At 33.8% G+C, this 24,325-nt stretch overlaps 1 protein-coding gene and 1 pseudogene across 8 annotated transcripts; one reads left to right on the top strand and one right to left on the bottom strand.

Moving 5' to 3' along the window:
• The first annotated feature begins 4,147 nt into the window (after window positions 1–4,147).
• PDE327 (FAD/NAD(P)-binding oxidoreductase family protein) lies at window positions 4,148–20,322 on the top strand. Of its 8 annotated transcripts, none has more exons than XM_068606858.2 (14): window positions 4,148–4,577; window positions 4,663–4,725; window positions 5,279–5,722; window positions 6,274–6,345; window positions 8,542–8,667; window positions 8,777–8,989; window positions 14,353–14,400; window positions 16,584–16,745; window positions 17,999–18,160; window positions 18,877–18,970; window positions 19,053–19,171; window positions 19,262–19,306; window positions 19,520–19,866; window positions 19,963–20,322. In XM_068606858.2, the coding sequence occupies exons 1-13, from the start codon at window positions 4,227–4,229 to the stop codon at window positions 19,751–19,753; spliced, it is 2,133 nt and encodes a 710-aa protein (XP_068462959.1). In that variant the 5' UTR covers window positions 4,148–4,226; the 3' UTR covers window positions 19,754–19,866; window positions 19,963–20,322. The 8 variants fall into 8 exon arrangements, with proteins under 8 accessions (XP_068462959.1, XP_090156441.1, XP_090156440.1 ...); XM_090300315.1 differs by having other exon boundaries at window positions 4,155–4,577; window positions 16,584–16,737; window positions 19,966–20,322; XM_090300314.1 differs by having other exon boundaries at window positions 4,155–4,577; window positions 16,584–16,737.
• Window positions 20,323–22,234: 1,912 nt separating this feature from the next.
• On the bottom strand, window positions 22,235–22,627 carry LOC150028695 (uncharacterized; annotated as a pseudogene).
• Window positions 22,628–24,325: the final 1,698 nt, after the last annotated feature.

Genomic DNA, 24,325 nt, shown 5'->3' with positions numbered 1-24,325 from the left:
GTACCTCGTGCTTCGGCTACCCCTGACAAACCGGCACAGGTGCTTAGCCTGAATGAGTTCTTCGATCTTGTCATTTAAAGCCTGACATTCTTCGATAAAATGTCTGTTGTTCTGATGATACCGACATTCCTTTTTCGATCGGCATTGTCTGAGTTTGTTGCCTTCCTGGAGGAGGGATTAGCTTGGCACTGAGTGCCTCATCGAGGTTTCTTCCCCTTTCGATTGTCAAGGGGGTATACTTTGAGAACCGACTTCCCTGGTTTTCTCTACGTTTGTCGCCACGATGGCTCGACTGGCCTTGGCGATCCTTCTCGTCCTTGCCCTTCTCCCTACTAGCCTCGGCTCGGGCTTGGTTGCGAAACTCCCACAGCTCCTCCAAATGCATGAACTTAGCTCCTGTCAATGAAGGTCATCAACGATTCTCCCTTCTCCTGGCGAATGCCAACCAGAGCGATGAAGGTCAAGTGGTGTGGCCTAGTGGTGGCAAACTGGGTCTCAAACTTCGATACCAGTGTTGCAAAGCTGTTAATAGAGTTGGGCGGGAACTTGGTGAACCAACTAAGGGCTCCTCCTTTTAGGGATGTGGGGAACACTCGGCACATCACTGCATTGTCCAACGTGTAGAGACTCATATGGGTGGTATATGCATCAATATGCTCGTTCGAATCAGTTGTATCGTCGTATCGGTCCCTATTGAAGCCCTTCCACTTATCCAACAGTGGAACTTCTATGATTAAGTTGGTGAAGGGGTGTCAGCGAGCTGAATCTAGGGTGACAGTCGTCCTGGCCGACTTGTTGAGATATGATTCACCATCCATCTCATGTGTGGGGACCTTGTCCTTGGTCTCCTCAACCGGTCTCGGGTTGGGAGGGGAGGTGTAGGACCTGCCAACAACATTGGTCGGTCTAGCAGATGGTCCCCCCTCCACCAACTTCTTCTTCATCTCTTCATTCTCCTCTTGGAGAGCTTGCATCTCCTGCTCGTTTTTCTTGGTGACTTCCTCATTTTTTTTCTTCATCTCGACCATCTTTCTCTGCAGAGACAACAACAACGCCATCTGGTCGGTTTCACTCATTCTTTCCATACTTCAGGTTCACACCATCTATTGTTGTTCTTCAATAAGTTTCTCTCGGCCCCATGATGGGCACCAATTGTTCCTGCTAGGGAGATGGGAACTAGAGAACTATTGAGAAGCTTTGTTTTCCTCCTTCCAATTGGGTGGTCGATCTACACTTTAGCTTCCTCTCTCAGACTTTTTGCTACTCCTGGGAATCTCGGCCACTTGGTCCTCTAGAGAATGCCGAATTGGGGGGTACTTGCAGAAGGCACTCCGACGCTCAAGTCAGCAAAGGGTGTTCGACACTCAGAAGTATACAGTGATTAATGACGTACTTGTTTCTTGGAATGTGCACTATTTATATTATTTTAATGGGCGTACCTTGTTGGGCTGAATTAGTGAGGTGGATCCTGCTTAGAGATGTATTACCTAGTTCTTAATGATGGTTTAACTTTACTGACCTTGATTGAACGTATTTAGACTGAGGGTATTAGTCGGCCCACACAGGCGTGTGTCGTTCGTTCGGTCCGGCTGTGGGTATGTCCAAAGGTGTCAATGAGTCTCACCATCAAGATTCGCCTAGTTTTAAATTTTTGCAATTTAAAATTCTTAGTTTTTTAAAGCTTTCTTTTAATTTTTTTCTTTAGAAAACTCATTGTTTGTATTGTTGAAATTTTGTAGAAGGAGGTTTGTGAAGTACATTAAGGACAAGTTCTGGTTAGGAAAAACCTTGGTACTTAAGAGATCCATTGTGATCCACCTCTATTTCCTTGAAATTTACCTTGTTTGATATACTTATTTTTCCTTCTTGAGAAAAATCTTTAAATACAAATATGTCTAATCATTTATAACGAATAAAAGGAAAAAGGAAATTTTGAAGGAAAAAATGTTAAACTTGTCATTCTTGAGGAGGAATTCTGAATCTTAAAGCTTAGAGAAGAAATAAAGGAAATTGTAAAAGTAAGAAGAAAAATTATAAAAGGAGATAAAGAGTTTACAAGAACAGAGACATAGTTTTAAAGAAAAAGTGCAAGCTCTTATCAGAAGAAAATAAGAGAAAGAAAAAAGGGTAGTCTTAGTTTGAATGAACATTATCAACCTCCCTCTAGAATAGATACAATGGAAGAAAAATTTAATCCAAATGTTTCCCTTGTGAAGGTTGATTATCCTTGTTTTAATGAAATTTTTCCTTGAGAAAAGAATTCTTGATCAACCAAGTATATCCCAAAGAGATAATATTTTTCAAACACATTGTTCTAACCTAACTTGTTCTCTCATTGCGAATAGTGGATCATGCTACAATTTTTGTGGTACTAGGTTGACTCAAATGATGAACTTAACTATCATTTCTCATTCTAAACTTTATAAAGATGAGAGTATGGTAGTCAAGCAACAAGTGAAAGTAAAGTTTACCATTGGGTATTATATGAGCAAAAAAGTTTTATATGGTCAAGTACCAAGGAAAGCTTGTGATATTTTGTTACAACGACCTCAACAAATTAATCATAAAACCATTCAGGAAGGTCGTACTAATAAAATAACTTTCACTTATGATAGAGATAAATTTGTACAAAGTTCTTTATCATCTTCACAAGTGGTAAAGAACCAAGAACAAAAAAAAAAAATGAAAAACGAAGAAAAATTTGTCTAACTCTCTTAGGAACTTAGGAAAATATAGTCTAGACAAGAAAAAAAAATGTTTCTAATGACGTGTACTTTTGTCCTTTATTTGATAAGAAGTATATGGCTTTTAGAAGCCAACATTTTCTTAATTATTTCTTGAAGAACTTTGTTCTTCTTAAATATTTTATAAATATACCAATTCATCTATTTGGTGTTTGTTTTATATGGATATTTGATCCTAGAGAAGAAACATAAGTTCTAGGCAGTAATAAGGTTGTTGTCTGGAATCAATCCTATAGATTTGAGGAAAAGTCCACTTAAGAGGGGGATGGTGGAAATTGTCCAACTACAAACATCCACAAAATAAGGAGGATGAAGACCTAAAATCGATTTGTGGACATACTTGCAAATATGGGTCTAATTGAATTTTTGTTTATCTTTTGTTGGTCTAATAAAGAAGACAACTCTAGGTTGAAGGAATGTATAAAACATATTCAAGAAGATCTCCAAGCCATCCAAACATCAACTAGAGCTTTGGTCAAAACAACACAAGGAGACTGAGTCTCAACTGACTTCAAAGGAGACAAGTCAACATCATTTTGGGGCCAAACTTTACTTTAAATAAATGTATAAAGTAGTTTAGTATTTCATGGGTCATGTATTGTCCTAGTAGCATAAAATAATTGGGTCAAATATTTTAGTGAAGTAATGTAGGTTTTGAGCCATGTATTTGGGTTAAGAGTAGAATAAGGTTAGATTAAGATAGTATGAGTTATCTATGGTTACATTTGGACTTTCTTAAGCCCAATGTAAACCTTAGACATCAAAGGGGGTTGCACAAATGTCACATTAGAAATGTATCTTAGACGTCTCAAATTTCAAAATATAAAGAATTGAAAATATATTTTAGACGTGTCACATTTCAAAATATAAAGAAGTGGTCCAAAGTGTTGATTTTAGCAAAATGATATTAAACATTGTTTTTCATAACTAAAACGAATATTGTACATGAAAGAACAGGAAAATAATACATTATATCAAGTGAAAAACGTATTGGTTGTCATTGTATAAATAATAGTTACAAATTATATATTAAATATGTTAAATTTTTAAATTAAATTAAATTAATACTATTAAATTTTCAATTTTTTTTATTTCTTTTATTTTTTTAAGAGTATATAATAACTTAAATATTTTAATTTTTATTACAATTTAAATTTCTTTAATCGATAACATTATTTAAAAACTCATTAAAACTAAAATGTATTTTTTTTTTTTACATTTTAAAGAAAATATAATTTTCACCTCAATAAAATACTTAAGATTTTTGCCATTATCAAGATAAATTTATATAAAACAAATTAAATTTAAACAAGATTTTTACTTAATAAACAAACAAGATTTAAACAAGCTTTTTTTTGAAGTTCTTATTTTCAGTTTTAATTTAAAAAAAAAGTGCACCCAACATATCTTAAGAGAATGAAATAGAAAATGTGTTATCCGAATGAAGCAATTTCTTGACTTCACCAACACCAACACCAGAAGATGTTCCTAGTTCCCTCTCCCTCCTCCTCCTCCTCCACCTGCTTGATAAAACACCACCACAATGCTGTCTGGTTTCACGGTCGCACCCATGGACGAGTTCCTTACACCGGCAGTGAAACACGGCGCATCTGGTGTGCAAAGAGAACCGGTAAACAGAGGTACCCATCCGAGAAGAAGAAGCTGAGGACAAAGGTCAAAGAGTTCTTATCCGAGTCCAAGGAGAAGGACAAGTTTGAGGGTACGTGGAGGCTCTTCAAGCTCGCCGTTCCACTTCATGAAGACCCTGGCAAGGACTCTCTCCATGTTTCCGATGCCCTTCTCCAACAAATCGCCAAAGTTCTTAAGTTCCCGGTACTCAAGCAAACCCACCCTTCCCACATAAGAGAAACCAATAAAGGAATATACTTTAAGTTTCATTTCTTTCTCTCTTTCTCAGGTTGCTTCTATGTTGCCAGCAGAAGCTTTTACCGTCGTTAGGAAGTCTTTTGATGCTAGAAAGGTATGTTTGTTCAATGTCAAACTAAAATTCACTCTTCAATATATTTGTGCATTTCATTCCTTGTTGTCTACATTTAGAACAAATTTGAAAGAGGGAGAGAGACAATGGAGGTTAAATGGGAAATGGGAGCGTGCATTGCCTGGAGTAGTGGGGTGGCTGATATGGCCCTTATTGTGGTCGCATTGCAGTTTTAGAGACCTCCATAAGCCAAAGCCTTAATCTTCTATGATAATTGCAATTGTAGATGGAATTTTGAACTTTCTAGTAATAATAATTAGCTTGAGGTTTGCAGAAATCAATATTTGCCATGGTTTTGTGCAATTGTTAATTCTCTTTGTCACGGATTAGTTAATGAGTTAATTGGTTTATATTTCAATTCTTTGGTTTTGGCTTGTGTGTGTGTCAAACAATAAACAAAAAGCAGAACATAAACCTGAGGAGATAAATCTATACACGTGTGGAATCTTTGAAGCAGTTAATTTCAATTTGAATTGACATAACTGAAATACTTTCATTTGCATCCTCTTATTTTGTTTTGCTGATTGTTTTTTAGAAATTAAAAGAGCCCAAATTTGTACATACTGTGGATTTGGATGTCCAAAAGCTCATCAGTCTGGAGCCTCGTTGTTGGGACTTTATTTCACGGCTGGAGCCTAGAGTTGGCCTTGTGGAACGTGTGCATGATGAAAGAGATTTTTCTGATCTGGAAAGTATCATTCGTGAATGTAAAGAAAATAAAGAAGCTGTTTTGGCAGGGGGAAATGGACATAGCATTTTCTCAACGGAGTTGTGCAAGAACCAGGCTACTAGAAAGCCAAAAATTGCGGTAGTGGGTAGTGGGCCTTCTGGCTTATTTGCAGCTCTGGTTCTTGCTCAGCTAGGTGCAGATGTTACATTGATAGAAAGAGGTCAACCAGTAGAGAGAAGAGGGCGGGATATTGGTGCTCTTATAGTTCGTCGAATTTTAGAATTGGAAAGTAACTTTTGCTTTGGGGAGGTTTGTACTAAGCATCTTGATTTATTTCTTTTAATGATGGTTTATTGTCTCACAATGATAAATGGTACATTCATGATTGTTCATCACTTTTGACTTAAAATGAGTTTGTTTTTGGATTTCTTACTAGGTCCATTCTACTCTTATATTAAATTTTGCTTTTACATGTCAGGTTCTGACAAATATGCCATTTTTCTCTAAAAGAAAACACATGGAAATATTCTTTTGTTCCATTTTTGCAACTTTACTGCTTGTTACTTCAATTTGAATTTTCTTCAGAATCTATCTACGAAAGCCAACAGTCAAGGAGATTATTATCACGTGTTGCTTGAGTTAATGGAAATAATATGCACCTTTTTAATGGTCATCTAGACTGCAATATTTATACATTGCTAAGGCTTTTGAATTGCGTATGAAAATCATAATTGGGTTTTAAAGGTAGTTTGATCAGCTCAGTTGTGATTCTCATGTTTCTTTCTGTTTAACTAGTCTTCGTCTCATATGAGTCTCTTGTTTATTTACTTTGTCATTTATTAAGGACTTATGTGTGGCAGGGTGGTGCAGGTACCTGGAGTGATGGAAAGTTGGTAACCAGAATTGGACGCAACAGTGGCAGCGTTCTTGCAGTTAGTCCTCTTATGTAGTATTTATAAAGTTTATATGTGCATCCCGTGTATGTGTAAAATTGATGGTTGTAGACTTATTAAGAAAAGATTTCTAACTGATAAATGGTTTAATTCTACCCTTCTTGAAGTTAAAATCAGATGCTCTCATAATTTGTGATGATTATGAATGCAAACTGTTTGTTGCCTTTGTCTTGCAAGGTATTTGGGAACTGTTGATAGACTGGAGAGAGAAAACTATATTAAAACTGAATTTTTCGTATACGAATACATGAGACAACTCTATATATAGATCTGATATAAAGAGAGAACTGACAAGGGACAGTTATAACACACTAACTGCTGAGAGTTAGCTTTAAAAAACTAACTCTCTTACAATATTCATTCACCCCTGTAAAATCAAGGTGGCTTAGATGAAGATGGAAGCTCTATCACTTTGTGTTGTTCCTAAGAAACCAAAATCAAATAGTGGAGAGGGGTTTGGTGAAAACATCAACCCATTGATCTTGAACAAGAATGTGCTGAATAAGAAGTTGCTGGGAAAGAACCTTTTCTCGGACAAAGAACAAATTGATATCCATAGTTTCTTGCAAGCATGCAAAATAGCAAGAGAAACTGTATTTTGGTTGTCATAGTAAATAATAGAGGTTGAAAAAGGAACTCGTAAGAAGTGTTTCCACCCAAAGAACTTCAGGAGTAACTTGAGCAAGACTCATATCCCCTATTTCAGTAGTGGACCTTGCCACAACAGGTTGTTTTCGGGACCACCAAGAAATAAGATTTAGTCCAAGAAAGATGGCAGCTCATGAGTAGATCTTCTGTCATCAGGGCCAACAGCCCAGTCAACATCACAAAAGGCTTGAAGAGAATAAGGTTGACCAGCAACTGCAGGTTGAATATGAAGCCCATGATAGAGGGTACCTTTAAGGTACTTAAGAATTCTCTTGATAGCAGCTAAATGAGACTTGGGAGGCTTGGCCATGAATTACTTTGTTCACTACAAAGCTTATTTCAGGTTTGGTGATTTTAGTGTACTGAAGTGCTCCAACCACTGATCTGGATTAAGTTTTGAGTCAGGTGATCAGCTCCATTTTTTTTTTTTGAGGGTTTACAAGTAGATATCATAGGAGAGGATATGGCTTTTGCTTAAAGCATATTTGTCTTTTGCAATAGGTCTTTAATATACTTGCTTTGAGTAAGTAATATCCAGAAAGAAGGTGTAATTTCAATACCCAAAAAGTAATCAAGTTGTCCTAACTGTTTGCGAGAAAGTATGAACGACTGAGCTGAGTAATAATCTTCTGAGTAAGGCAAGGAGAGCTGTCAGTAATTATAATATTATCTGAATCAACCAGTGGATAAACAACATCAGAGTTAACATGGTATGCAAACAAAGAAGGACCACACTTGTTAGCTGTGAAGCCAAATTATAGAAGTGTGTTTTGTTACTTGTCAAACCACTTCCTTCGAGCTTGTTCAAGGCCATAGAGAGACTTATTTAACATGCAAACGAGTGAGGAATCAGCAGCCTCAAATCTTGGAGGTTGCTGCATAATATAGATAGTCTGTTCAAGAAGTCCATCCAGAGAGGCATTGTTAATGTGAAGTTGATGCAAAGCCCAATGCTTAGTTAGAGCAAGGTGATACTTAATTTGATAGTAACAGCTTTGGTAACTGGAGTGATGGTTTTAGTAAAATCATATCCAGAAAGTTGGGGAAAACCTTTAGCCACTAATCTGGCTTAAATTTGCAGATAGTACCATCAACATTTTTCTTAATATGAAAACCGTCTTGCAGCCTATACTATAACTTTTACAATTTTTTATCATACAACTGCGATTAATAGGATAGCAGTTATTAAACTTGTTATTATGAGGACTTAGGGGTATATATAACATCGAAAATTACTTATCCTATACTATACAAACTGTCTGATATGGTAGCAATTATTCTTGGAAAATAATTGATGGTAGTTATGTAGTAGGATTATATCCTATAGTAGGGTGTTTAATTAGGCAATTGTGTTATCTGTAGTGTGTTGATACAATACTCTATAGTCTCCATTATATCCTATTCATGAATCTTCTGAACATTCAGAAAAGACTGGCTTCAACAAATATATTTTATTGGCTTATCATTTGTCCCATCAATGTCTAACCTTTATTTCTTACTGAAGTTGTCTTGATATCTTCTTTTTAGATTATGAAAACTCTAGTGCAGTTTGGAGCTCCAGAACAGATATTGATTGATGGAAAGCCTCACCTAGGAACAGATAAGTTGGTCCCATTGCTTCGCAACTTTAGGCAACATCTGCAAGATTTGGGTGTGAGTTCCAATAACCTCCTTATATTATTAAAAATAAATTCAAGTCATTATAGTTTTCCTCGTTGTTGTCTTCATTTTGTCCAATTAACAATACTGCTTATTTTTCTAGGTCACCATAAAGTTTGGGACGAGAGTGGATGATTTAGTTATAAAAGATGGACATGTTCTGGGAGTCATGGTATCTGAATCAGCTGATAAATCATGTTTGACAAGTACGAAGATGGAATATGATGCAGTTATTCTAGCTGTTGGTCATTCGGCTCGTGATACATATGAAGTACTTCATGCTCATAATGTGGAATTAATACCAAAAGATTTTGCCGTGAGTTTATATTGACATTGTGTTTTAATCTTTATTTCAATTTATTAAAGTTGGTATGCTTATTTGTCCATAATCATCTGTTTGCATATCCCCATGTAAGATTTGTGTATTCCTCAGACAGTTCTAACTTCCAAATGGTAGAGCTGTGGCTTCTTCATCACTGCCATGCATTGTTTACAAGTTAGGCTTGATTCATGTGGGTTTATTTTAATTAGATAGTTGGTTCAGTTTTTGTTTGATATTCATCATTTGACATTAAGAATTATCTTCTATTCTTGTCTTTCCCATATGTCTCATATATTTGAAAGTGCCAGTTTTGGCACTCAAAAGATTGAAATCTCAGCTGACATTGCAGCATTGGAGTTTATTGATCACTATAATGCATGATCAATCCTTGAGTGGAAAGGAGAATGGTCTGCATTATGTTGCCTTAAGGGAGACCTATCCTAAATTGTAGATTTAATGGGTTTTTAATTTTTCTTTTGATGGGGTTGGGATGTTTCTCACTATGGTAGAGATGCCATTAAATTGACCAAATGCAATTTTATTTGATATAAGAGGAAATTAAAAGAACAGTAAAAATCAAGAGGATGAGGCATCCTCCCATAAGAAGAAATGTCCTTCACAATTTACTATAATAATTAGTAAAAATAAGAAATGACAATAGCCAACTTTTTCTCAAGCCAAAGGACTTAAGAGATAGAATCATGTAACAAGGCATTCCAATCTCTCTTCATGTCATACGTAATGAGCAAAACACCACCGACAAGAACAAATCCTCTCCTTTATGAAAAACACTTGGATTTCCTCAAGTGTTAAAATCTTGTATTTTTTTAAATATCAATTTTAGAGTTAAAATATATGCTTTGATAATGTCACTCTAGAGAATCCTTTCCCCATAGAAAAGCAAAAGCAATAGCCTTGTCCCAAATCAGCAACTAAATTTCCCTAAACTTTTTTGTGTATCTTTCCTTTCTCACCATAGTATTAGAGAAAAAGTCCAACACCCTATGATTCTGACTAAGTTGTGTCTTAGAGTCGCTAAAGGAAAAGAGCTGATCATGCAAGTACTTTGTTTGACAAACGATTAGAGCACCATTCTACTTTGTCTGATTAATGATTGGTCATCACACGTACAATCAAGACTCTAAGCTGACACGAACTTAAAGAATATTCCTAAAGCTTAAGTCTACAATGCAGAGCATGTCTTCTCCGTCAGTCGCCAAAGAGATTTGTGCCAAACATAAGCTTCATTTAAATTTCTCTTGGAATTCAAACTAAAGTTGCAATATGCACCAACTATCTTAACACTAGCAATATTCAACTGACTTAGCTATATGTCATGTACGGTTTGCACTTTTACCATTGTTTAAAAGGTTCTGGTACCATAGAAGATAAGTATGGTCAGCTATCGAGGACGTTGCATGAAGAGAAGAACAATTAATGCTACGTGTAGAGCATTTAATGCTTCTCAACGGTCAAGCTCATCAGACGAAAGAAGAAGAAGACATTCAAATGAGTTCAAAGCTACTTAACGACCACATAAGGGAATGCAACAACTACTTTCTTTAAGCCTATATAAAGACATGCTTCAAAGAGAAGAACAAGAAGCATAGCCATTATTTCGCAAGTGCTGAAATTCTGCTGATTTTTTTTTGTGTGCTAAAAGCTTTGTAAGAATTGTTTGTGTTCATCCCAGTAAACAGGTAGAAAGAGCCTAAACCTTGTGTACGTCGAAGCTACCCTCTCTAGTGAGCTATGAAGCTCTAATGTGGCTTTGAGGCAGTGTTTATGTGCTTCATACGCATTGCCGACATGGACAGACAATGAATGTGTGAACGACAAGATGTCGGATACGTTGTTTTGGGCCGGACACAACCCAATCCTTGGATGTGTCGGAGGTGACACAGTCCACCCATTCATACAAGTGTCTCGGCAAAAAATCTCACCTGAATCCATTTTAATTAAAGAAAAAAAAAAGGGTAGAGAAACAAGAAACAAATAATCTATTTATTCCTTACTAGAAGATCTTCACATATCCCCCTTTAGGAGAAACGAGGTAGACACACCCTATAAGTTACAGGAGAATTACAAAAGAGAGGAACAAGAAAGAAAGAGGAAAAAGAATAAAAGAGGAAATTTTGTTACCATTCAGCGTCTCTCGCAACAGGAGATACAGTGCAAGAAATTGTTGCAGTTGTCATTAGTTGTTGCAAAAGAAAGAAGAAAAAAGATAGAAGAAAGAAGGTACACAAGGAAGTAAGAAGCAAGAGGGTTGTTTAATCTTTCTATTTTTTTTTATCTAAACACGTTTTCCAACAATTCAAATTTATATTATTATATTGATACTTTGTTATTTTTTGAATTCCTATTACAATCTGTGTTTGACATTGCCGATTACAATTTTACTCCGGTGTTTACATTATCAAATTTATTATCTTTTGTAATTTACAAATTTATTTATATGATGTTTTTTTTTCCATTTAAATTTGAATGATATTGTTTTATTTAATTTATGTTTTCTTTTTTCAATTTGAATTTAAATGTGACTTGTTATATAGTTATGTTATATTGTTTTTTTTTACTTTGAATCATATATTTTTATTTTATTTTTTATTTAACCTACAAACATAAAATTATGCTTTTTATAATTTGATTTTTTTTTTTAAAATGGTAAATGAAACTCTTATTAGAGATAAATATTACAAAAGGTTAAATTAAACTTTTACTTTTAAAAAAATAAGTCTTAAAAGATAATATTTTTTACAATAATCATACTGAAATTAAAAATATAACATAATATTAATTAGCACAATTATTTAATATTATTTTAAAAATATATAATGTATTATACTATAATTAATTTTTAATTTGTGACATTTTTTTATTCACAGTAAATTAGTTTCTATAAGATAAATTTATTTGATTTTATATTCAAATAATTTTTTTATATTTAATTTATTTTTGCTATAGAAAATTGAGATGAAGATAGCTAATCAAGCTAATGATAAAGAAGATGAAACATAACCTTTGTGGAGATATGTGGTACAAATTGTAATTGATAATGTAGTTGTATGTAAGGCAGTGGTTATGCTCATAGAATCAGGTTTTCCTTCGATCTATTAGACTCCTTGTTTAGTGCACACCTTGAATCTTGCATTGAAAAATATTTGTGCAGCAAAAAGTACGGAAAAAAATAGTGATAGTTACCAACAATGCTCTTGGATATAAAAGTTTAAAAAATGGACTCCAGGAGATGACTATTAGTGATGAATGTTCTTCTTACAAAGAGGATAACGTTAACCTGGATAGTGCATAATTTGTGAAAGAAACTTTGTTGGCTGATGATTGGTGGATGAATGTTGACTATACACTTTCTTTTATTTCCCCTGTTATGATATTCTCATAAAACAAGCATGGATATGACTACTCTTCACTTAGTATATGAAATATGGGATTCAATGATTGAAAATGTGAGAAATGTCATAGACCAACATGAAAGAAAGACATAAATTGAACATTCATCCTTTTTCAAGGTAGTAATCTCAATATTAATTGATCGTTGGATGAAGAGTAGCACATCACTTCATTGTTTTGTATTTTTTAAATCTAAGGTAATATATTATATTCTTAAATTATTTTAATGAATATATTTTGTTGAGTACGTTTTATTTATAATATCATAAAATTATAAAATTATATTAATTTATGTTTATATATTTTTAATGTTGTAGATATTATAGTCATAAATGGTTAAATGAAGATTTACAAAAACTTGCCTCACATCAAGATATGAAACTTATAAAAGAAAAAAATGTTTTAAGAGGTACTTTGATGATGTGGATGTAAGGATACAAGTAAATATAGAGTTTGCAAACTTTTCAGATGGAATAAAAGATTTTGCCGATGTTGACTCTTTAAAGGATAGACGTAAAATGATGCAAATCATGGTTGATTATTCTTGGAACTCATGCACCAACACTTCGAAAGATAGCTCTTACGTTACTTAGACAATCATGTTCTGCTTCTTGTTGTGAAAGGAACTGGAGTACCTACTTTTCTATAAATTCTTTGAAAAGAAATAAGGGCGGTTGATCTAATATCTCTCTATAGTAATCTTCGTCTTCTCTCAAGAGACTCCTCAAAATACAAAGAAGAGAAAACTAAATTGTGGGGTGTTGTAGGAGATGACTTTTCATTTGATGATAATGAGATTCTTGAAATTGCTAGCTTATCTCTTGATGAACCAAACTTAGAAGTTGTACTTTTCAATGAGGATGAACAAATGTAATAGTTAAACATTATAGTTTACACAAGTTTTTCTTTTGTTAGGCTTTTTTTTATAATTGTTCCTCTTGATTTTTTAGATTATGAAGTATAATTATTGACAATCATATATATGTGTGTGTGTATATATATACATATATCGTCGTGTCCTATATTTTTAAATTTAGTCATACCTCCGTATCTGTGTCATTTTCGTGTTTGTACCACCTATGTTTGTGCTTCATTGCTATTAAGCACAAAACTTGATCTTTTGATAACAAAGACATTGTATTTTGTCTCAAGCTAGGATTGACTTCTTGTTGAAAGAATATTCGCCTTGAGTCAAGAGTAGCTTGTTGAAAGAATACTTGGGTTAAGTCAGGAGTGACTTGTTAAAGGAATGCAAGCCAGTAGTGGCTTGTGAAAGAATACTTGGTTGAGCTAGAAGTGACTTATGAAAAGAATACTTGAATGAGGTCAGCCAAAAGTGGACCGGAGCTGAAATAATAGTTGATTGTACTTCACAGCAGTAGTCTGCTTCCTAGAACTTAACTTGTTGGTCAAGAACTGGACATAGTCTGTGCTATTAGGCGAATCATTATAAAAATACTGTGTAAACTCTCTCGTTAATCTCTTTGTACATTGCATGTTAATTACCTATAACTAACATAAGAGGGTGAAGCTTTTAAAACTAAGTTTGTGAAAATCTGAATTGGTTCGTTTGATCATACACTGAACCTATCGTCTGGCTACTAAGTATCAAACAATAATTGTGAAAAACAACAAAATCTTTTAAAACACAATTCAACCCTTCCTTGTGTTTTTCTTGTTTTTCACACATAGACACCAAAGTGCCTTCTTTATGAAAAGCATACCTCTAAATTCAGTAAGTGGAAACTAATATAGATCGTTAGGGCTGACCCAGTTCTCAAAAAATCCTTGATTGACCAATTTCATTTTAAGTTATAACATCATGTTCCCTTTTCTGCTTGTGTAATTTTGTTTCAGTTGAATAAAAATGATGATATGATGTTAAGTTTTTTACACCCTCGATTTTTCATTATTTTTATTTTTATTGCTTTTTACTTTTGTTACAGGTAGGGCTACGGATTGAGCATCCTCAGGAGCTAATAAACAGCATACAGGTTTTTGTCTAGTCGAATAATTTGAACACCTTTGTTTTGTGATTGATTAGTTTAAACTTTATCTATGAGAAGTGTTCCTTATTGCTCATGTAACAAGGATGGTGTCCCAAATATCATTCCCACGAAGACTTATTAGTAATCATCAATTCTCAAAACCTATGTTATCTAGAAAATTGAAATGGAGAGATTATGCATGTAACTTAGAAGTGATATTAAGAGGAATTAAACTGTGATTTTGAAACAACAGAAAAACACTCTAATGGCTGTGTAGTACTTAGAGCTGGGGTTTGACATATATTCAGTTGTTAATAGTTAAACTCAAAACTTAATACCTCCAGTAATTCTATCAGCAATCAAATGGTCTTGATCTTAAGATGCTTATAATCTATTCTCTAGTTAAATGCCCTATTTGCTCCGTTGAATCATATCTTGTGTATAAATAGGGAACTTAGAATATTGTATAGCTATTAGCTGGGATTCTCTTTGATTGTATCTTATTTATTTTATTCCCTGATTATAAATAAAGCTGTATGTGGGTGGAATAATGCACACTTTTCAGTAGAACCTGCTAATTTAAGGAAATGATTAAAGAAAGCAGGCATGAACTCTAAAGATGTTAAATTGACACTGGGGCTATTTCAATTGATACATTCTAAACAGATAAATGACCTGTTGCCGTATTATTATAATTCTGAATTCACAATACAACTGGTGCAGCATTATTGTTAATTTTGTTATTGCATTCTCATATCAAGCATGATAGGGAACAGATATTTGTAGGTTTGAGGGGAGATTTCTTCGCCATCTTTTGTTAAATCTGAAACTGCCATAGTTGGAAATAGTTGCTTATTGAGTGTGTATTTTTTTCGTTTGCTTCTATTGTGGCTGATATCCCCCTTTTTTTTTTCCTTTCACCCCATGTCTCAAGCGATGTTTTAATCTGTTTGCAGAATGCCTCATGGGACTGGCAGATTTTTTAAATGTTTTTTGGTCCCAAAATTTCCTTAGTATCTTCTCTCTTCATTTCAAACCCGTTAAAACAAGACACTGGAATAGATTGCAGGTAGAAGAATATTCATGAAAACACAAGCTATGGGATTTCAAACATCACATAGCACTAAAAGGATAGCACAACCAAATTTTCCAGAGCAAGGAGGACTCAGTTGATGCTCATGAAAACTCAATAATTTGAAGGATCACACTGAACTTTACTGATCATACCCAAACCAATACCAAGTTCATTGTTTTTACCCAGTGCACATGATATGGGCCTTTTTTATAGTTTTAATTTCAAGACAAGTATTTAAGATTTTTTGGGTTAAACTATTCTCGAGTGATAAAAAATCCAAGATGTCATTACACACCAAATCCATCCTTCCATTGAAGAAACTAAGAAAAAAATAAAGTAACATTAAGTGAACATTTTTTTAATCTGTCCAGCACATTGTTTGTGCTTTAATTCTCTTTGGCTGACATTAAAAGCAGCAAAACAATAATTTTGTATATCACCTAAAGTCCGTATAACATGAAATCAAGACAAAGGATTTCCACAACAATAATAGAGGTAGTAGATCACAAATGCAGCAACAAAATTGCACAGGAACACATTGTACACACAGATCAAGAAAAATTGGTGGAGAAAACTACAGTAGCAGATTTGAATTTGCACCATAACCAGCAATTTGGCGCTGTGTAGATGCAAAAAAGTGTGAATGATACTATTGGTGCAGCAGTTCAAAGGGGTGTCCCAAAGAAAGCAAGTTTGATCCATTTAGGGGTGCTTGGCGTTATGTAACAGATCATTTAGGTTTGACACAAAAGAAGTGGACAACTTCGTCATTCAACATAAAATTAGAACTGTTTCATTAAAGTGGTCAAAGTAATATAAATATACTGAGGATGTGCGTATAAATTTGTTCATTTTTATAATGTTTTTTGCTTTACTATATTCTCTTGCTTGATTAGGCAACAATAAATTTATATTGTTGACAGTCTTGTCAATGATCTATAATATATAAAAATTTAATGGGGGAAAGGGTAGGTAATAATGATAACTTCATACAGAAATGTGATGTAGTAATTAACTTGTTCTGTACTGATAGAAGCTTTTTTTATTGTTATAAAAGCTATTTCTCTATTTTCATGATTATGATGCATGGAATTTCATTCATTTAAACGTGTAGTATGCTGAATTGGCTTCCGAGGTATGCCATGGACGTGGTAAAATTCCAGTGGCAGATTACAAAGTTGCCAACTATATTGACAAGGAGGATTTTTACGAAGTATCTAATTCAGGGGTGGCAAATCGTAGTTGCTACTCTTTCTGCATGTGTCCAGGTGGGCAGGTAGGTGTTCTCATTTTACATGCATAGCATATCTTGTATCATATAGTAGAACTCTTGACAGAAATAGCAGAAAAAGTCAATCTTTATTGAATAATAGGGATTATCTCCCTATGAGAATCATACACACTCCACATATTTTTAGAGTCTGGTCGACTCAAATAAAAACTTTCTAATTCAGAAAAGTCCCATTACAATATCCCAATATTCCCCTTTTATAACAACAAATGGTTTACTGTTTATAACAGAAAACTACCCATAAATGGGCATCCAGCTGTGGTCCAACTACTTTTTATGGAGTATTTCTTTCTACACCTTAAAAAATTCTTGTGTTTCCTCCTTTCATTCTAGAATGTAACTTTTGCAATTTAGAATAAAAGGAGGTGGCCCAAGAATTTTACAGACTGCAGGAAGTTGACCCCCTTTTAAACTAACTTGCTTAATCACACGCTTGACCCTCCCCGTTTCCTACCCCTAACCACAGAAAACATAAAGCTGATAAATTATTCCCCCAATCCTCAAAAGGAGGAAGATCCTACCTTCTGGTGAGGACTTATGTTGCTCCGTGATCCACATACCTAACAGCTTGCACATCTTCTGGTTGGGGTTGTAACGTTAGAACAAGTGGTAGAGGTTGTAACTGATGTTGTTGCCAGTGCCGTCTTTAGTAGGCATAACTGTAATACAAGATGGATGTGCTCTGGAAACACTAGCTTGTATTCAACCAAACCAATTCTAGGGGACCTTGTAGGGACCGTTAGTATCAGAGATAACATCTCATTTCTCTTTGCTTGAGATCTCAAGTAGTAAGGTTGAACTTTAAGATACAACCAGTCAGCCACACTGAATTTTACTTCACTTTTCTGAGCAACCATTGACCACTTCAGGTTGACCATCACTTTGGAGGGTATGCAGTGTAGTACTCGAGCTTTGTGCCTTCCTGTTGTTTACGGGGGTAGATCCAAGTACTAAAATACGCCTTTGAGATTCTCATGTTACTCGATATGAGACTTAGACACTCCACAGATACCAAAGTCTCAATCATCATGTTAATTGGAATATGTGTTCTTTGTGGTGCTGAGCCCTTGCACATGAATATTATGGTATAAATATTTACTGATTGATTTGCATGGGGGGAAGAAGGTGTGTGTCTGGCATAATTGTGTCATTAAACTATTGTTTCAGTGTTTTAATTTTGCTCAGCCTTCATTGGATGCCATCAACTCATACTGAATTACAGAAAATTGAACTTTTAGGTTGTTCTCACCAGTACAAATCCGTCAGAAATATGCGTCAATGGCATGTCATTTTCTCGGAGGGCATCAAAGTGGGCAAATGCTGCACTTGTGGTTACGGTCACAACAAAGGATTTTGAAGCTTTGAATTGTTTTGGTCCTCTTGCTGGGGTCAAATTTCAGGTTGGTCTGAATACTTATTATCGTAGCTGTGTTATTATTAGGTTTTGCAAGGTATAAGATGAGATCTAAGGACAACTGTTAGTCAGTTAGTCCATTAATTAGTTAACTTAGTTTAGCTAGGAGGACTAATTATAGACGGGAAAATCAAATTAGACAGGATCATTCTGTGAATTTGGCAGTTTTTATGGAAGGAGAATTTCTGTTTTCTCTTTCCTAGGTTTGTTGCAGACTTGCAGTTCTTATGATTTTTAGTAGTTAAAGTCCGTGCCCTACTGTTAATTGTTGAATTATGGGATTTTAGGTTGGGAAGAAATATATAAATGGCATTGGCATTGGCATTGGTTATAAAATAAAAGAGAGTCAATTACGCTGACCATTTAACAGCATTAATTATAATAACATCATTCATTTCTTTTTTTCATCTTTTTTATTATCAAAAGCAATGTATGAAGTTAAACTTGAGATCTTAATTGTTCAGTTTTTTATTAGTAAATCTTTCTTTCATTCCCTAGAACCTTATTTCAATCCTTAATTATTAAATAATAGAATATATAAATTTATTTCCTGTTTCTCTGTCCTTTAAGTGTAAGTGATATGACAAATGGACCAATATATTGCATCAGATGCAAAATTTTCAACTAGTTGGTCAATGTTCTTGTTGTTATAAATTGACTGTATCTCTGTTTTCTCTAATACTTATAAGTTATATTATCTAGAGAGAGTTCGAACAAAGGGCTGCTATGATGGGAGGAGGAAATTTTGTAGTGCCTGTTCAGACAGTTACAGACTTTCTTGAGAACAAGTTGTCAGGTAAAATTATTCACCACTATTCTTTATTTATTACACCAGGTTCTCAGCTTATAGATGAACTCAGCTTGATAGTTTGTGCCAGTAACATCTGTACCCCCGTCAAGTTATCGGTTGGGTGTGAAGGCAGCAAATCTCCATCAGCTATTTCCCATGCATATAACTGAAGCTTTGAAACATTCACTTTTAACATTTGAGGAAGAGGTTTGCAGTTTCTCGTGTCCTTTCTATATTCATAAATTTATCCAACAAAAATACTAAGAATAATTTATCTATTCATGCTTAACTTTTCAGTTACCAGGATTTATCTGCAATGAGGCCCTCCTTCATGGTGTAGAGGTAATAAAAAACATGCTATCCTTTTTGGTTCGGTCTGATATCAGTATGTCCCGTTGTATATATGATTTACCAAAATTCTGCAAATTATTCCCTGATCCTGCCTACTGGTTCAGTATGAAGTTGTTGATTAAAATTTCCTCACAAAGCAAGTGATTCTTTTGATTTTGCTTCACAACTGCTATTTATTTGTACTAAACAAGGTTTTGGTTCCAGACTAGGACTAGTTCACCCATCCAAATTCCACGCAATATTGACTCTTACGAGAGCACTTCAGTAAAAGGACTGTATCCGGTTGGTGAAGGAGCAGGCTATGCTGGTGGGATCATTAGTGCAGCAGTAGATGGAATGCATGCTGGTTTTGCTGTGGCAAAAAGATTCAGCTTATTTCATGGAGATGTTGAGTCTGTTCTGGGCAAGGCTCCAAGTGTCGGAGTTCCCAAGTACTAAGAAGATCTAATATCAACTCTTAACAAGTGATATTCTACATTTTTGGTATATAGATCAGCTACAGATATTGGTAGTCAAGGTTCCATACTAGGTTACAATGCTGAATATTCAAGGTAATTCTTTACATATTTTTATTCTTGTCTCAAAACAGTGCTGTCAGCTTTTCGTGGAAGAACACTGATTATAATTGATTTGTCATATTTTGTCAGAAGGTTGTCCTCCAGACTGATGAACTGAGATAGGGATGAAAATTTTCAACATTCATTTAGGTTGCTGTTCTTGACATAAATTGAATAGCATACCCGGATACTCATTTGCTGCTAAGAAGTTGAAACTCATAGTAAGCACTTGTGAACATTTGACCCGGTGGCTGCAATTTTGGAGGAATACAAATATGACTTAACGTTTATGTAGCTGCCCATGATATCTAGAAACATGGAATGTGGTATTTATGAAATAAATTGGAGTATGTCACCATTAACTCCAGATGTATATGGTCAAGTTCTTATCATGTTTTAACAACATTGACCGTTTCAAGAATTGATATACACATAAAATTCCTTCTAACACTTCCAGAACCCAGTGCAACATATTGCATGAACCTACCAGATAAACATTTTTTTTTCTCAATTTGGAACTAGTGATGTAGAAAATGGAGCAAGGAACGTAGCAAGCATGATCCCTTGTAAAAGGGTAAAGGAAATTGGTGTAGACAATAATTGGAATTAATTGGAGACGAGTGTAGTCACATTTTAAGGACGAAATAGGGACTGGAGTGTTGGATTATTCAACAAGAAAAGGTGACAATGATGAATGTTATATTACACTTTTAAGGGAGGTATAATGAATTTTGATTAATTATGAAGGGAGACATAATTACTTATGTTTTTAACTCTAATTTATTATGTTTTTTTTAAATGCAATATTTAAGTCTTTTATCTTGAGTGAAAACTTTGATTTTTGTTTTGATTTTGACATTCTTTATTTGGTTCCATGTGTAAGCATTCATTTTTGTGACGGTGAAACGAAGTTGAGAAGCAAATTGAGATTTTAGTAAAACGATAACAGTTTACACAATATTTTTACGTACGAAATAGATGAAATTATTCGCAAAATAATTATGTATGTTTCGTGAATCCGAGCAAACGAGAACATTTAGTTGTGAATGAAAAATAAAATTTGATAATTAACTTCAATACATATTATTTTATAGAACAATATATTCACACATTTGATTAACAATTATAATAATTTAATTTTATAGAACCTAAAATTATTGTATTTGGATAACAATTATAATTATTTAATTCAATATTAAGAATAATTATTTAATTTAATATTAAGAAGTTATATAGGAATTACAATTAGATTTGAATATCTTATCCCGTAACCTTCATCATGGTGAATATGTCCATCAAAAGATTAAGACACTTTAATACATATATGAAGTAGTACAGAAATTTTGTATATTATTATTTCTTTATTAAGTATATCTAAACAATTTTTGCAGTGGTTCGTTCATAATTATTCATTATTTAAATATAATTTATACTAATTTTTAATAAAATAAACCAAACAAAATTATTCATTATTTATATAACACAATTTATTTTTATTTTTTAATCACATCAATCTAATATACAAACTTATTAATTTCCACTCAATTCAAACCACCTCATTTTATACTTTTTCTTTCTTTTTACTTCATCCTAGTAGAAACAAAACATAAATGAGAATACTCCCTATTTTTTTATATTGCTGTTCAATGAGAACAAACAATTATAATTGTTAGATTAATATTAAAAATAATAAAGAATTAAGATGAAAAAAATTAAAATTAGATGAGATGTCTTTCTTCTTTTCATTGTTTTTCTCCATTATTACAATTCATTAAAAACGTTTTCATAATTGTTCTTATGTCATGAAAATAAAACAAAAATAAGTTATTAATATATCATAAATGCCCAAATCACAAATACATATGTATTGATAAGTTTTACTTTCTTAAAAAACAACATAAACGTAGTTATGTTTCTTCTTTGTGTCAATAAACATAATATTAATATATTATATTATTAATTTACAAGTACTTAAAAATAAAATAAAAAATTAAGTTGAGTTGTTTGAGTTAACTGATCTCACTTATTTAAGACTCAACGAGTTACAAAATAGAAGAGATGAACTTAAACAGTTAAAATCTCTATGTGTCTTATCAATTTAAGGATGAATTAACGCGTTAAATAAAACTCATTTTATATAGTTATTTCTATTTAATATCATATTATTGATTATGTTAAAATGTTAAAATTATAAACTAATTTATTTATAAGCAAAAATGGTTAACATTTAACAATTTAGAGGAATGCAATTGTTACATATATTTTGGAACTAGGAAAGCCAAGAATAGAAGGAAGATATAGTAATTTTAAGGAAGAAAAGTGAAATTAAAAACCTAATTAACTCTTATTGATCTTTTGTGCAGGAAAAGATTGTCCTATTTTTTATATAGCTTTATTTAGACAATAAAATGGTAAAACCTTATTGACTATACTAGTAGAGGAAGAAGGTATGGAGAAAAGACTTTTGGTTTGTATCAATGTTCAATATTAGCACTATCCCTAATCTTTCCACGAACATGGTTGATATACTTCTCAACATTGATGTCAACATCGTCTAATGCTCCACTCACATAGGTTGTTGGGTCCTCCTTTGGTAGTTTCATGAGGTAGGAGTGTTGTCTTTTTCTTGTGTTCTTTCATTCGTGTAAGGTCTTTTGTGAAACTGTGGCCAGAAAATCTACCAGACGATAATCTTATGATGTTTGCTACCAACAACATTGATGTCTCACAAATTGATCTCTTGTTGCAGTTCATGTTGTTCATTTCGAAGAGGGTGTACGAATATAAGAAAAAATGGAATTAAATATATTATAGATATAATGGGGACTAAATGGTGACAACGTACCACATTCAATTTAAAAGAAAAGTTTCCTAACAATGATTTGGAAAGTGACAAATCACGTAACTGCATGGACCACGTATCTACATTTTGTTCATTGTAAATGATAAGTATTATTAAGTATGATAGAATCATTAATGCATGCTTTGCGAAAAAGTATATTCTAAGAAATAAGGAAATTGTTGTTGAATTGGCTTCTAATAGGTAAATTATCAATATTCATATACACGGAAACTCCAAAGTATACCACTTATCAAGTTATCACTTGTCTCTAATTCCCCTTTCGAATGTAAAATAGCATTGTCCATATACAATGGTGCGAATAATGTTTAAGTGGTGTGGACAAAGTTTGATCTCTTTGGAAATAAGATATCATCTTTGTGAGAGTGAAAGAAAGCAACTGAAAAACATGGATTCCTTTAGCGTTAACTTCTTGAATGGTCCTTGTTTTCCCCATGCTACAAGACAGGTGCAGCTCTCACCAAAAACTCCACTAAGATTCTAATATCCACCAATCAATTTCTCTTACTTTGTTTTTTTCAAACTATTTCTTTCTTTCAACTTCATATCAATCAAAGCATCCCTTCTGGGACCAATGTCTTTATCAGGATCAATACTCTTGATGTTGCGTGGTGATTTCAAATTGTTCTCGATGTTCATACAAAAAGTGTAGATGTTCTTGTTACAGAACTTCTTTTACTTAGTTGTCTTGTCCTCGATCTTTGGTCTTTGGTCTTTCATCGTATCGTCTTTTTGGTCTTCTTAGTAGGGGTACTTGTGATGACACTTTGACGCTCAAATCAGTTTTAAGGGTTAGAGTGTTGATATTCAGGATACGAATTTCACTACCTTCCTTCTGAGAGAGGATTGCCTATTTATAACTATAGTTTTGGGTCTTAGGGTGTACAAAACTGGAGGATATGGCCCAATGAAGCTCCATCGTTCATTGATTCTGGTTTTCGTATGATTATTGCGTAATGATTGCTTAATTATGTTGCTAACTAATTTGTGGGATGTGGTACGAGATAGTCGGGAGATCGACTAGTCAAATGCTTATGTGTATGTGGGTGTTCGGCCTTCTGATAGTACACTTGCCTCCAAGGCTCAGCGTAGCAGAGACTTCATGTTTTAAAGAAAAAATTATTTCTTGTGGAGCTATGTTGTCCGTGTGACCGACACCTCATTGGTCCGTTGGACCCAAGTAGCTAGGGCCCCTGTTAGAATGTATGACATTAAACTAGAGGGGGGTGAATGGTTTAAAGAGGGTTTTCGCAAACTTTTTTTTTTCTAGAATGAAATTCCTTTAAGAAAACTTGATTCAGAATTCAGTTTGCCAAAAACACAAAGCAATTTAGCACAGCACCAAAAAAATAATTAGTTGTTTCGCAGAAACAATCAGTTGTTTATACAAGTTCACAAATAAAAACTGAAATTAAAGAGTTCAAGGGATAGAGAGATTGCACACACATGTTTATATTGGTTCACTCTTAAACCAAGAGCTACATCCAGTCTTCCCAGAAACCACTGGAGAATCCACTAAGCAATCAACCCTAGATTACTTACAACACCACCAAAGAAGTGACCTTGATCCCCTCAAGACACACACTTCCTTTG

This window comes from Phaseolus vulgaris, chromosome 3, assembly GCF_051622355.1.
Source record: "Phaseolus vulgaris cultivar YP4 chromosome 3, ASM5162235v1, whole genome shotgun sequence".
In the NCBI taxonomy this organism is placed as follows: Eukaryota; Viridiplantae; Streptophyta; class Magnoliopsida; order Fabales; family Fabaceae; genus Phaseolus; species Phaseolus vulgaris.
The sequence above is the reverse complement of the archived record's forward strand: the minus strand, read 5'-3'. Positions and strand labels throughout refer to the sequence as shown.

Bases quoted from the DNA above. Each gene is read 5' to 3' on its own strand.
- PDE327 (XM_068606858.2), top strand. From the start codon at position 4,227: ATGTTCCTAGTTCCCTCTCCCTCCTCCTCCTCCTCCACCTGCTTGATA. The intron at 14,401-16,583 runs GTTTTTGTCTAG...TTAAACGTGTAG, and splicing joins AGCTAATAAACAGCATACAG to TATGCTGAATTGGCTTCCGA. The intron at 18,161-18,876 runs GTTGGTCTGAAT...TATATTATCTAG, and splicing joins TTGCTGGGGTCAAATTTCAG to AGAGAGTTCGAACAAAGGGC.